At 47.8% G+C, this 13,340-nt stretch overlaps 1 protein-coding gene across 1 annotated transcript in view; it reads right to left on the bottom strand.

Annotated features, from left to right (window-relative positions):
• Positions 1 to 13,340, bottom strand: part of RHAG (Rh associated glycoprotein) — a 44,053-nt gene that overhangs the window by 28,408 nt on the left and 2,305 nt on the right. Inside the window, exons 2-4 of the mRNA XM_048506807.1 lie at positions 10,676 to 10,859; positions 8,403 to 8,553; positions 5,893 to 6,040 (exon numbers count right to left, since the gene is read on the bottom strand). Of these exons, the coding sequence (XP_048362764.1) occupies positions 5,893 to 6,040; positions 8,403 to 8,553; positions 10,676 to 10,859 (483 nt within the window). The remainder of the gene's footprint in view (positions 1 to 5,892; positions 6,041 to 8,402; positions 8,554 to 10,675; positions 10,860 to 13,340) is intronic.

The raw sequence follows: 13,340 nt of genomic DNA, 5'->3' as shown, positions 1-13,340 counted from the left end.
AATTTTGGTGTAGCTAGCCTAAAAACCCCTGATGGCCAACAACCCTAACACTCTAAAAATACAAAAAAATTAGAAATGAATCCAATTTTTTCTGTGCCCCCCACGTGATCAAATGGTGGGCGCCTGGGGCGTTTGACCCCATGTTTCTCCATGGTATCTACACTCTGTCCTCGGCTGAATGGTATGTATGTGTGTGTCAGGATCTTGCCTATGTTTAACCTAACTGCAACCTCAGCTGTATTGGAAACCTAATGTAACCTAAGCTTTAATGCCTATCAGGTAACCAGCTTTGATATATGTAACCACTGCCATCCGTGCATTCGTTCCTTGACCTAAGTTTTACGGCTTTGCAATGCTTGTTAGAGAACTAGGCCTCTCCTGACATGCCACGGCAGTGCCGTATGGGGCCTACAAGGCACAGGGCCTACAAGACCGCCGCCCCACGCCCCCCCCCCCCGACCTGGCTCCCCAGGCCCCACTTAAGGGAGCCAGCAGGAAGACTGGGGCTTAGAGGTGGCTCAGATGGGTGCTGCGGCCCCCCCGAGCCCCACCCCCCTGGCCTGCAGGACTGGGCTGGGGCTCGGCTGAGGGCGACCCAGATGGGAAGGGCAGGAGCCAGCCTGCAGGGAGGCAGGGGGGGCAGGGCTCAGTAGCATGTACCCGGGGTCATGGGATATCTCATGTGTCCATTAGTGGGATGCCACTGTGCCAGGCCCATGGGAGAGAGTTATTGTTATTTCATGGCGGGCAGGTAGCCAGGTGGCTCCAGTGTTATCTATCGGCTGCTGACCTTGGCGCTGGGCACAACTGTAGTCTAGGCACCAGAAGCTTTCTATGGGAATTGGGAGGAGAACCCAGGGGAATATCTGGGGCTAAGTTTCCAGGTTTGACAGAACTGGCTTTTCTGAACTGTACCCAACCTACCTCAACAATAAAATCTGCTGATTAACATACCAGAGTCCGTTTATTGAGAAACGAATGATCCAGGAATCTAACAGTGTGTCATTGTTTCATATGAAGCAGCAGAAGAAGAAGAGTTTGGATTTATATCCCCCCTTTCTCTCCTGTAGGAGACTCAAAGGGGCTTACAATCTCCTTGCCCTTGCTCCCTCACAACAAACACCCTGTAAGGTGGGTGGGGCTGAGAGAGCCCCGAAAAGCTGTGACTAGCCCAAGGTCACCCAGCTGGCATGTGTGGGAGTGCACAGGCTAATCTAGATTCCCCAGATAAGCCTCCACAACTCAAGCGGCAGAGCTGGGAATCAAGCCTGGTTCCTCCAGATCAGAGCGCACCTGCTCTTAGCCACTACGCCACTGCTGCCACTACGCCACATATGCCTTGAATGGTGCCCTCAGTTTTTTGGGAGTTCACGCAAAGCGGTGCAGATGCTGTTTGTATGGAATTTCTAGAATTGGTCAATCCACTTGTTCTAATTTCAAGAATTAGGCAATCAGCTTGCAAAATCTACATCTTTACGACTCAGCGAGAGGGCTGAAAAAACAATATGGGCGTTACATTATTCTATGGCGCCTTCACATGCATTATATAATCTCTGATAGAAAAGTACACTTTGGGATCATTTTGTTCTTTAATAATTTTAACTTTTGCTTTTAACATTGAGAGTATTATATGCATTCTGCCCATTCCCTTTTATCTTGCGCTTACTCCAGGGAGCTCAGAGCAGCAATTCCTGCATTCTGTCAACACAACAGCCCTGCGAGGTAGGCAAGGTTGAAAGAGCATAATTGGCCCAAGGCCACCTAGTGAGTGTCACAGCTGTTTCATGTCTCACTCTGACCATCACACAATATTAGCTGTTTAGGAGCAGCAGTGGCGTAGGAGGTTAAGAGCTCATGTATCTAATCTGGAGGAACCGGGTTTGATTCCCTGCTCTGCCACCTGAGCTGTGGAGGCTTATCTGGGGAATTCAGATTAGCCTGTGCACTCCCACACACGCCAGCTGGGTGACCTTGGGCTAGTCACAGCTCTTCTGAGCTCTCTCAGCCCCACCCACTTCACAGGGTGTTTGTTGTGAGGGGGGAAGGGCAAGGTGATTGTAAGCCCCTTTGAGTTTCCTGCAGGAGAGAAAGGGGGGATATAAATCCAAACTCTTCTTCTTCTTCTAATGCTGACAGGAATTGGTGTTATTGCTATTATTACTTACTGTGATCCAAACCACTTATGTGCTAGTATTGCACACCTTAGAGCCATGCCCCATGACCACATCACTTAGAATCTGCCATTTCATTTTCAAATGGGAAGCTGAAAGAACTGTTGCTACAAATATAAAAATGTGGGTGGGTTGCTGTAAAAAGTTACACACCCTTTTAAACTTCAAAAGCGACATGCAATTCACTTTTGTTTAACTTCAATAAGTTATCAACACATAAAAGACTGATGAATGAGAAACTGACTCATTGTTAGGTCTCAAACCTTGAACCAATAAACGGACTCTGTATGGTTGATCGGCAGCGTTTATTGATGGGCATCGCAGCACCCAGCTTGACAAAATCAGTTCTGGTGAATCCGGCTTTCACTATGCCCTTTATTCTGATGTTAGCGCCCCCTCCCATTTCCCCAGAAATGTGAGTGAGAAATAGTTAATTTGGAGCTGAGGCGACCCAAGGTCGGTGACAGTTAGAAACAGAGAGCCACCTGGCATCCTGCTCCCACAAGATAATGGAAACAATTCCGATTCTCATGAGACCACAGTGTCAGGGGAAAGCCTAGTTATCTACTCAGTGTGTGAAGCCATAAAGTAAAGATCAAGGAAAGCATGTCCCAGAATGGCAGTGGTAACATGAAGCAGGCTACGAAGAATCAATCCAACACGTGATATTACACTGCCCGTTACACAGTTTAGCCAGGAATAAATATCTAAACCCGTGGTTAAAACCCCCCATTGATAATATTAATCTATCAATTGTGGTAACGATGTTGGATTGTGGTTCTGCAAGTGTATTGGAAGCGTTGGCTAACTTTTTGTGCTCTGTCATGAAGCAGGCTGGTTACATGTATCTTGTAGCAATTACATTGAGTTAGGAATACATCTCAGTCATCTAGATACAATTCCTCTGACACTTACTAAAGGCTTACTGTACGGTTGCAGTTCAACCTTGGAGAGGCTCCTGCTGGAGTTTCTGGCGGGATGCCCTGAATGGGGGATGCTTCTGTTATCGGCTGCTTGCTTGCCTGTGTGAAACTGTCTGTGCAAGGTTCTGTGTGAGAACCTGAGTTGTTTATCTGTTCTTGGCGGGAACTTGTCCTAAGCCTGTATAAGCGGCTGTTTGAGTGTTGGGGGCCAGTTCCTGCATTGCCTGTTCCTGACTAAGAATGCCAGCTCAATAAAGAACTTAACACGGTTGCTTTTGACTGGACTTTACTGGTTCGTTACACTCACACAAACGCAGTGAAGATATTAGTATACTTTCCAAAAAACAAAACTGACAATGGCAAGTTCATGCTGCCTCACTTTGCCTTAGGGTTGTGCAGAGAAAGAAGAGGGAGTCTAACCCTTCTACCTCCACTCAAGTTTGCTACCTGAAACTACTTTTTTTAAAAAATGTGATCATCTAGGGCCTGGAGATCTTCCAGAATTACAACTGATATCACAATTAGAAAGATTGTGGAAGAAATGGCTGCTTTGATTAGTGGATTCTGTGGCATTATACCCCGTTAAGGTTCCTCTCCTGTTCAAACCCCATTCCCCTGGGCTCCACCCCCTAATCTCCACAGTTAACAACGCTGAGGGCATTCCCCCACTCTCTGAGATCCCCCCTATGCCGTGCGGTGCTCTCAGTGCGCGGCATCCCTGGTCACGCCCGGGCGTCCCCACGACCCCGCGGGGTCATCAAAAGGCGCCCTTTACAAGAGCGCTAGGGATGCCGTGCGCTGAGGGGGCGCGGCAGCGGCAGCGGCAGCGGCGGGGCGGCTGCGCTGTCGCCACCCTTGTCATGGGGAGTGCCCGGGGACCCCGCGCTACTTGAAGAGAGTAGTGCGGGGCTTAAGGTAAGTGGGGAAAGGCCCCGAGGCCTCTTCCACAGGTGCAGAATAATGCACTTGTAATCCACTTTCAATGCACTTTGCAGCTGTGCAGAATAACAAAATCCACTTGCAATCAATTGTTAAAGCGGGCTGAAAGTGCATTATTCTGCCTCTGCTGAGGGGGCCTGAGATCTACCCATCACCAAACCACACCATCTCTGGGCTCCACCCTGAAATCTCCAGAAATTTCCCCATCTGGAGCTCAAATCCACCCTGTATTCCAAACCGATTCCTCGTTTAGGCCTCCATGAAATCAATGGCCTATTATGCATACCCCAAGGCAGCCTGTTTTGCAGTGGGGACACCCCACATTTCTCTGGCTACACGTGAGGAAGTCCCTGTTGCTTGCTTTGATCCAAGGCACCTGTAAAGTTGTGGTGTGTGTGTGCTGTCCAACCTTGAAAAGGTTCCCGCTGGAGGTTTTTGGCTTAACGCCTGGGAAGTGGAATTTCGCTGTTTTGGTTATCTTTCACTTGCTTGCTAGTCTGTGTGAAATCCTGCCTTGTTTGTACTCTTTTGGCGGGAGTCTGTCTGCTACCCTGTAAAAGCTGTTGATCGAGATCTGGGTTTCAGTTCTCGCATTGCTTGTTCCTGACTAAGAATGCCAGCTCGATAAAGAACTCATAACGGTTGCTTTTGCCTGGACTTTACTAGTTCGTTACAACCTTCTTCCTGTTTCTGGATTGTTTAAGATAGCTATGGTGATTGCTGCCCTTTTCACACCCCTTTTAAACTGTTTTAATGTTCTATCACTGCTGCGATGGAATGCTGGTATTAATGTTTTTTTCTTTAAAAAAACACACCTTCAGTTCCCTGAAAGTGCCTGTGGAGGAATGGCTGGAATTGCTCCTTCATGGATGGGGGAAGATGGCAGGTGCAGGGCTTCTGAGATCTGTAGCATGGGGAGTTTGGGAGGGGGAAAAATGCATCTTCACCCAAAACTCTGCCCTGAAAGGAACGTATGCTCACTATGGGGCAGAGCTGTAGTGAGGGTGAACTGTGCCCGGGGCACGTGTGTGCCCTGCATCCCCGCACTGCCCCCGCATCGCCCCTGCACCGGTGCAAAACATCCCACCCCCTGGCAGCTACACATCTGCTGTGGGATGATCAAAAGTGCATAACATAACAGTGGCATAGGAGGTTAAGAGCTCGTGTATCTAATCTGGAGGAACCGGGTTTGATTCCCAGCTCTGCCGGCTGAGCTGTGGAGGCTTATCTGGGGAATTCAGATTGGCCTGTGCACTCCCACACACGCCAGCTGGGTGACCTTGAGCTAGTCACAGCTTCTCGGAGCTCTCTCAGCCCCACCTACCTCACAGGGTGTTTGTTGTGAGGGGGGAAGGGCAAGGAGATTGTAAGCCCCTTTGAGTCTCCTGCAGGAGAGAAAGGGGGGATATAAATCCAAACTCTTCTTCTTCAATGTTAGCTATGTTGTGGCCCCAGCAATAATAGGGGTTCAGCACAAAATCTTTTCCATAAAAATCAGTGGGGCTTTAAAAGGCTTGCCTGTGACTGAGCTGTGCCAAAACAGTAGTTCTACACAGGGCTAATTCTGCTTTGGTGAACCATTCTTGTACAGTGCCAATATGGTGCAGTGCTTATAATGTCACACTAGGATCTGAAAGGGCCAGAGTCAAATCCCCACTGCATTTTGGAAGCTGACTGAGTAATTCGGACCAGTTATCCACTCTAACCTACTTTACAAGGTGGTTGTGAGGATAAAGTATAGGGGAACGGTGTAAGCTGACTGGTTATGGGGAAAGGTGGGATATAAGTAAAATAAACAGCAGAGTAGGACCTCAGAAGTGCTGTCAACAAAATAGATCTGGAAAAGACCTCTTACTTACCAATCATAGCAAATATATCTGAATGGTAGGAAGAACCATTATTTTCATGCCCACCCTTCAGACCTGGGCGGTATAAGAGTCGGGATGCAGCCAGACCAAAGTAGGCTCCAAACAGATGAATAGTCATGGATGCTCCAATATCAAAAGCCTGCAACGTGAAACAATTCATGACTTGAATCTGACTGTCAGTTGTGACCTTCTGCACAGACCATACGGCATGGATGATGCTAATTTTACGACAATGCATAAGTGTTAGGTCTCAGTCCTTACGCCAATTAACAAACTCTTGATGGTTGATCAGAAGCATTTATTGAAGGCAGTAAGGCAGTAGTCCCTAGCTTGAGAAAGCCAGGTCTGGAGAACTGGCTTTTCCTAGGCCGTTTTATCCCTGAACCAGTCGTCCCCCCTGCCCTTTCCCCAGTGAAACTGTGAAAAGGATTGTTTAGGAGCCAAGGCGTCTCAAGGACACAGAAGGGAGAAAGTTATGCCACCTGTGAAACTGTGATGCAATGGACATTTCCTGTTGCCCGAGGGCAGGATGTTTCTCAGGATCTTGCCTAGTTATCGACATTTGCTATCAAGCAGTAAACATCCAAGGGGGAATAGAGGAAAGCAAGGGACAGACCCTTTCTGCATATCAATCAGTAGGTACATCAATTGTTTTAAATTACCCTAGTTTTTATGTGTAAAATGTTGTTTTTAGCCTGCTGTGTTTAATGTTATTATGTATTGTTGTTGCAGGCCTGCTGTACGGCGCCCAGAGCCCTTCGGGGGTGGGCGGTTTAAAATCTAATATATAAATAAAAAAATAAATAAAATATCCCCTTCCTGCATGGAAGTGAAGGCATTACAGATAAACAGAAGGTTATATATCTTTTAAAAAGCCACAACTACGAACTGTTGGAAGCGGTGGCTAAATTTTTAAATGGTGTTATTTTAACTCGTCAGAAGTTGTAAAGGCTGTTATTATCTTGCAATGTTAATCTTAAACTATTTATATGCCATTAAAGGTATTAGAAATCGAAATCGAAATAAATAAAATCAGACTTGACATAGAGCAGGCTACACGGTTACACCAGCCCCCATCAAGGGTTGGTTCTGACAATAAGTAAACTCAGCTCAGGAGCTAGGAGACCTGAAAAAGCTGTATCAAATTGCGTGAGTCTCTCTCAATGGTACTGTCTTAAAAAACCAGACTATAACATCGCAGCATCTCTGTTGACCATCTTTCCTTTGAGGACATCTACAGATCTGTTTATCTGATCCATAGCTACATAGACAGCCTTTTTCAGGAGAAGTCAAGGAACCATCCAGTCAGTTGTGGAGGTAGAAGAAAGCACCATCAAGTCTCGGTTGACTTGTGGCGACCCCTCATGGGTTTTCAAAACAAGAGACGTGTTCAGAGGGGCTTTCTACTGGCTGGTCTCTTGGCTGCTTCTTTCCAAAGACTAGCCAGAACCAACTCTGCTTGCCTGCATTTGTGGCTGGCATCTTCAGAGGTGTATCACAGAGGGAAGTCAGGGGAGCCATGAATTCCCTGACCTGGATGGTCCAGGTGAGCACAACCTCATCAGATCTCAGAAGCTAACCCCTAGTTACTACTGCACAGGAGACGACTGAGGAAGCCCAGAGTTGCTACCCAGAGGAGGACAGAAGTAAACCACCTTTGTGAAAGCCAGCATGATGTAGTGGTTAAGAACAGGTGGGTTCTAATCTGGAGAACCGGGTTTGATTCCCCACTCCTCCACCTGAGTGGCGGAGGCTTATCTGGTGAACCAGATGTGTTTCTGCACTCCTACATTTCTGCTGGGTGACCCTGGGCTAGTCATGGGGCCTTTCCCCACTTACCATAAGCCCCGCGCTACTCTCCTCAAGTAGCGCAGGGTCCCCCGGCACTCCCCACTACAGGGGCGGCGACAGCGCAGCCACCCCGACGCTGCTGCTCTCGCGCCCCCTCAGCGCGTGGCATCCCTGGCGCTCTTGTAAACGGCACCTTTTGATGACCCCGTGCAGAGTGCGGGGTCGTAGGGACGCCCGGGCGCACACCAGAAATGACGCAGCATAGGGGGGATCGTGGTGAGTGGGGAAACGCCCAGGGTTCTCTCAGAACTCTTTCAGCCCCACCTGCTTCACAAGGTGTCTGTTGTGGAGAGAGAAAGGGAAAGGAGCTTTGTAAGCCACCTTGAGTCTCCTTACAGAGGAGGAAGGTGGGATATAAATCCAAACTCTTCTTCTTCTGTTTGTCTCTTGCCTTGAAAACTCAGGCTGGCCATGATCTGATGGCACTTTCCTCTACCAAAGCCATGACTCTCCCACAGAGAGAAACCGCCCCCCCACGCCAGTGTAATGCCAAAGCTCAAGGACAAGGTGACTCAAAAAGGGTGAAGCTAAACAGGAAACAACGAAAGCCATAAAGATGGCCCATGAATTTCCCTTGTAAAGTGGCAATCTGACTTGGGCAAAAGCGAGACGTTTGCTCCCTGGACCCAAACGGAGCTGAAAATCCATACCTCGAATACATGCGTGACGAGGTACTCATTGCATGCAAAGATGGTGATTTCGAAAACGGTCATGATCAGCATCTGAACAGGGCTCGTTTTCCCCAAGACGGCTCCAAACGAGATCAGGACTGTTGCTGTGCTGAAGTCTGCGTTGATAATACTGTCCGTTTGAAGTGGTGGGAGGGAAAATAAAACAAAGATCAAAATTCGGTTATCACGAACATCCTGTGTCTCAGAGAGGGCTGACGACCCCCAAGCAGGGCCCGAGAATCTCCCATTTTCATGACTGAATTCCAGACTACAGAGATCAATTCCTTTGGAGAAAACGGCTGCTTTGGAGAGGGGACTCAACGGCACCATACTGAGGTCCCTCCCTTCCCCAAATCCCACCATCTTCACCCTCCATTCACAGAATCTCCAGGTATGTCCCAACTCAGATCTGGTAACCCCAATCCTGAAGGATGGGATGAAGGCGTAGGACACAGTTCTACTGTGGGAATGGATCTGATCCAGACTTCACTGGATCAGATCTGATCCAGACTTCACATTCAGATCTGATCCAGACTTCACATTCTTGCTCCATATCTCACTTTTCTCTTCTTCCTTCCACCTGACCTAATAGAAACAGTTGGCTAAAGTAGAAATTTGTTTCTTTTTAGAGGCTTGGCTCTGGGTTCCTTAGCTGGGCACCTTTTCTGAGAGCAGCAGTGGCGTAGTGGTAAAGAGCAGGTGCACTCTGATCTGGAGGAACCGGGTTTGATTCCCTGCTCTGCCACTTGATCTGTGGAGGCTTATCTGGGGAGTTCAGATTAGCTTGTGCACTCTAACACACCCCAGCTAGGTGACCTTGGGCTAGTCACGATCCTTCTGAACTCTCTCAGCCCCACCTACCTCACAGGGTGTTTGTTGTGAGGGGGGGAAGGGAAATGAGATTGTCAGCCCCTTTGAGTCTCCTTACAGGAGAGAAAGGGGGATATAAATCCAAAATCATCATCATCTTCATCATCTTCATCATCTTCATCATCTTCATCTTCATCTTCATCATCTTCATCTTCTTCTTCATCTTCTTCTTCTTCTTCATCTTCTTCATCTTCTTCTTCTTCATCAAACCTGGGTTCCCCACAGCGAAAAAATAAATGAGAATGCTGCCATGGGCATAGAATGCTCCCCTCCCCAGCCATTTTTTTTTGGAAAGGAAACGATGATGGGAGGAATTATTTTCCCATTTTTGCTATGCCACATACAGGTTCCAATCCTGGGCACCTTTTCAACCCAAAAAGTACATACCTGTAGTTGTATTCAGCTGGTATTGCCAAATTCCAGCAATATATATAGTTTTCCTTTTTTAAAAAAAAAAAATCGAGACGCTATCTTTGTACCTACGCAGACACCCATAAGAGAATCCTAGCTGCTCGGAGGAAGCTTTACCTCCCATTGAGAAGCATTGAGTAGACCTGCCCCCTGCGGACTGCCTAGTTTTTTCAATGCAGTAAGATGAATGTGTCGTTTATTTCATAATCTGAGAAGAAGAAGAAGAAGAAGAAGAAGAAGAAGAAGAAGAAGAAGAAGAAGAAGAAGAAGAAGAAGAAGAAGAAGAAGAAGAAGAAGAAGACGAAGACGACGAAGACGACGACGACGGAGACGGAGACGGAGACGGAGACGGAGACGGAGACTAAGAAGAAGAAGAAGAAGATGAAGACAAAGACGAAGAAGAAGACGAAGAAGAAGAAGACGAAGAAGGAGACGAAGAAGGAGACGAAGGAGACAAAGAAGATGAAGGAGACGAAGAAGAAGAGGAGGAAGAGGAGTTTGGATTTACACCCCACCCTTTTCTCCCTTCCTCTCCCCACAACAGACACCTTGTGAGGTAGGTGAGGCTGAGAGAGTTGTGAGAGAACTGTGACTGGCCCAATGTCACCCAGCAGGCTTTACATGGAGGAATGGGGAAACACATCTGGTTCACCAGATGAGCCTCAGCCACTCAGGTGGAGAGTGGGGAATCAAACCCAGTTCTCCCGATTAGAATCCACCTGCTCTTAACCACTACGCCACGCTGGCTCTCCACTACACCATTACACCATGCTGGAGAGGGCAGGGACGTCAGTGGGGTGCAGGGTCATAGAGTCCTCTGTCCAAAGCATCCATTTTCTCCCCAGGAACCAATCTCTGTAATCTGGAGTTTGTCTGCAATTCCAGGGGACTCTCAGGTCCCACTGAGAGGCTGACATCTCTCCCTGCACCTCTTGAAGCAAAGTGTGTTTATCACAATGTGTCACCCTTACCTTCTAATGCCAAGATGGATTGTGTTGTTGCTCAAATGCCAAAATCCCTGCATGAGGATGCCCCACTGGAGCCCCAAGGCAGCAATGAGCATGTTCATACCAACACTACTGAAGCCATATTTCTTCAGGAAAGTCATCAAGAAACCAAAGCCAATAAATATCATCACATGAATATCCTGAAAGACTGTGGAGAGAAAAGGGAGAGATTATGACTCTTAAGAAGCTGTTCCCATCCGCCTGTGCCCAGCAAACTATCATGAAGGATCCTGGGCTTTTCGACAGAGCAAATCCTGAAGAGAGACGACGTACCACTTTTGATAGGAACAGATTATTTTGAAACATGGAAGAACAACTAAGTACAGTCATCAGGATAGTGAAGCCAGGCATCCTTTTCTGGAGCAGACACTGCAATTATCTATCTATATATAAATCTAACAGTGTGTTTGTCCCTGATGGTCTCCCTCAGAAGCTGCTGGACGGATCGCCCCCAAATTTTCACAGGACGTCCCTCCCTGCTGTGGGCAGGTAATCGGACCTTCAAATCGCCGAAAGTCCATACATGAGCCTGGTAAAACGTCTTTTTCCTGGCGCACCAGGCCATGAAGCTGGCTGTGTTTAACTGTCACCCTTAGAATGTTCGTGCAGCCTGTCTGTCTGTGGCCTGAGGGCTTAGGATGTTCCCGCAGATGGGCAGAGATGAGCAGTGAAAACAGTAAATAGGTAATACTGGTAGGTAATACGAGTGGAAGTGAAACACATACACACTTTGCCGTGTGAGACGTCAGGTGGGGTTCCCCCCCTCACACGCAGGTAACATTCACTCTCTGTGCCTCACCCACTGCTACCACACAACGCACATCCAGCTCATCCTCACACACTTCACTCTGCCCTCCCTCACATCCAACCACCACTTACCCACTTCCTCACCCATATTCGCCACAGCTCTCTTTTACTAAAAGCGAGCTGGAGTTTGCCTTTTTCTTCTAAGACAATCCGTGGGATGGGGGCGAACCAACACTACCGACTCTGCTTCTTTTGCACATGGCCCTTTAAGAACCCAGGGAGCTGGCCTCGATCTGGGCGCCTCACCACCCTGCCTCTGCTGCCTGACTGGGATAGCCTGCTTTCCCCAGTTCTGCCTTACCCACGCCAGGACTGTGCATGTCAACCAGCCTCATGGACAGCGGGATTCGCACTCTGGACAGTTCCGTTGTGGAATGGGAAGGGTTACCTTATACTAAAAAAAAAGACAGCACCATATAACAATTTGAATTGAAAAGGGAAAGAGGGATTCCATTTGACCACCCCAACAGGCTATACTGCGGATCATTGGACCTGCATGGACATCTGTGTGGGTTGCGGACTGTGATGAGAAGGACAATTGCCACAGCAACACGTGGCCGGGCCCGCTAGTATTGTATAAAAGCAAGACTGAAGTCCCTTTGCCCCTTTAAGGCACACAACATGTCCACAATATAAATCTCCGAGTGTTGAAGATCCCTTTGTCAGACACCTGAGAAAAGCTTATACCCTAGAAATCTGGTTGGACTTTAGATAGTTATAAAAGGGGTGTCAGGAAAAAAAACATTTTCTGATCTGGGGAGGTTTCAGAATGTTCCATCTGGAGAAGGGGAGATTGAGTGGGGGGGAGGGTGCTCTCTAAGCATTTGAATGATTTTCACTTCAAGAAGGGCAGGGAGCTGTCCCTGTTGGCAGCAATGGAGAGGACTCACAATAAATGGGCATAAATTATGGGGAGGAAGGTACTGGTTGGATATTAAGGGGGGAGATTTCCAGTAAGAGTAGTTCAGCAGCAGAATTATCTGCCTAGAGAGGTGGTGAGCTCCCCCTCACTAGCCGTCTTTAACAGTGGCTGGACAAACACTTGGATACTCTGGGCTCCTCCTGCATTGAGCAAGGGGTGGCTTTATTGTCCCTTCTAACTGGATGATTCTGTTTACACTGCAGCCAAAGTTTTGTTGCAGTTGTTCCAATTAGTACAAGAGAGAATTGGCCCTCTGTCAACAGTCGGTGGTTTCCCATTTTAAAAAAAACCTCAACAAGGAACTCTACTTAAAAGACAAAAGCACAACTGACAGAGAGTATCATAAAGTAAGTACACACACATACACACACACACACACACACACACATATATAACAGGTTAAAAAGATAAAAGGTTTCCCTGGCGGGGAGTTGTGGGGGATGGCTGTATTAAATTATTGCTGAAAACAACCAAGAATCTTAAAAGCAGGTCTGAGCATATGTCAGAAGATACAGCAAGTGATCGGTGGGGGAGAAGAAGAAGAAGAAGAAGAAGAAGAAGAAGAAGAAGAAGAAGAAGAAGAAGAAGAAGAAGAAGAAGAAGAAGAAGAAGAAGAAGAAGAAGAAGGAGGAGGAGGAGGAGGAGGAGGAGGAGGAGGAGGAGGAGGAGGTTGGATTTATATCCCCCCCTTTCTCTCCTGTAGGAGACTCAAAGGGGCTTACAATCTCCTTGCCCTTCCCCCCTCACAACAAACACCCTGTGAGGTGGGTGGGGCTGAGAGAGCTCCGAGAAGCTGTGACTAGCCCAAGGTCACCCATCTGGCGTGTGTGGGAGTGTACAGGCTAATCTGAATTCCCCAGATAAGCCTGCACAACTCAAGCGGCAGAGCTGGGAATCAAA

This window comes from Sphaerodactylus townsendi, linkage group LG01, assembly GCF_021028975.2.
Source record: "Sphaerodactylus townsendi isolate TG3544 linkage group LG01, MPM_Stown_v2.3, whole genome shotgun sequence".
NCBI lineage: Eukaryota > Metazoa > Chordata > Lepidosauria > Squamata > Sphaerodactylidae > Sphaerodactylus > Sphaerodactylus townsendi.
Note: the sequence above shows the minus strand (reverse complement) of the source record. Positions and strands in the feature narration are given on the sequence as shown.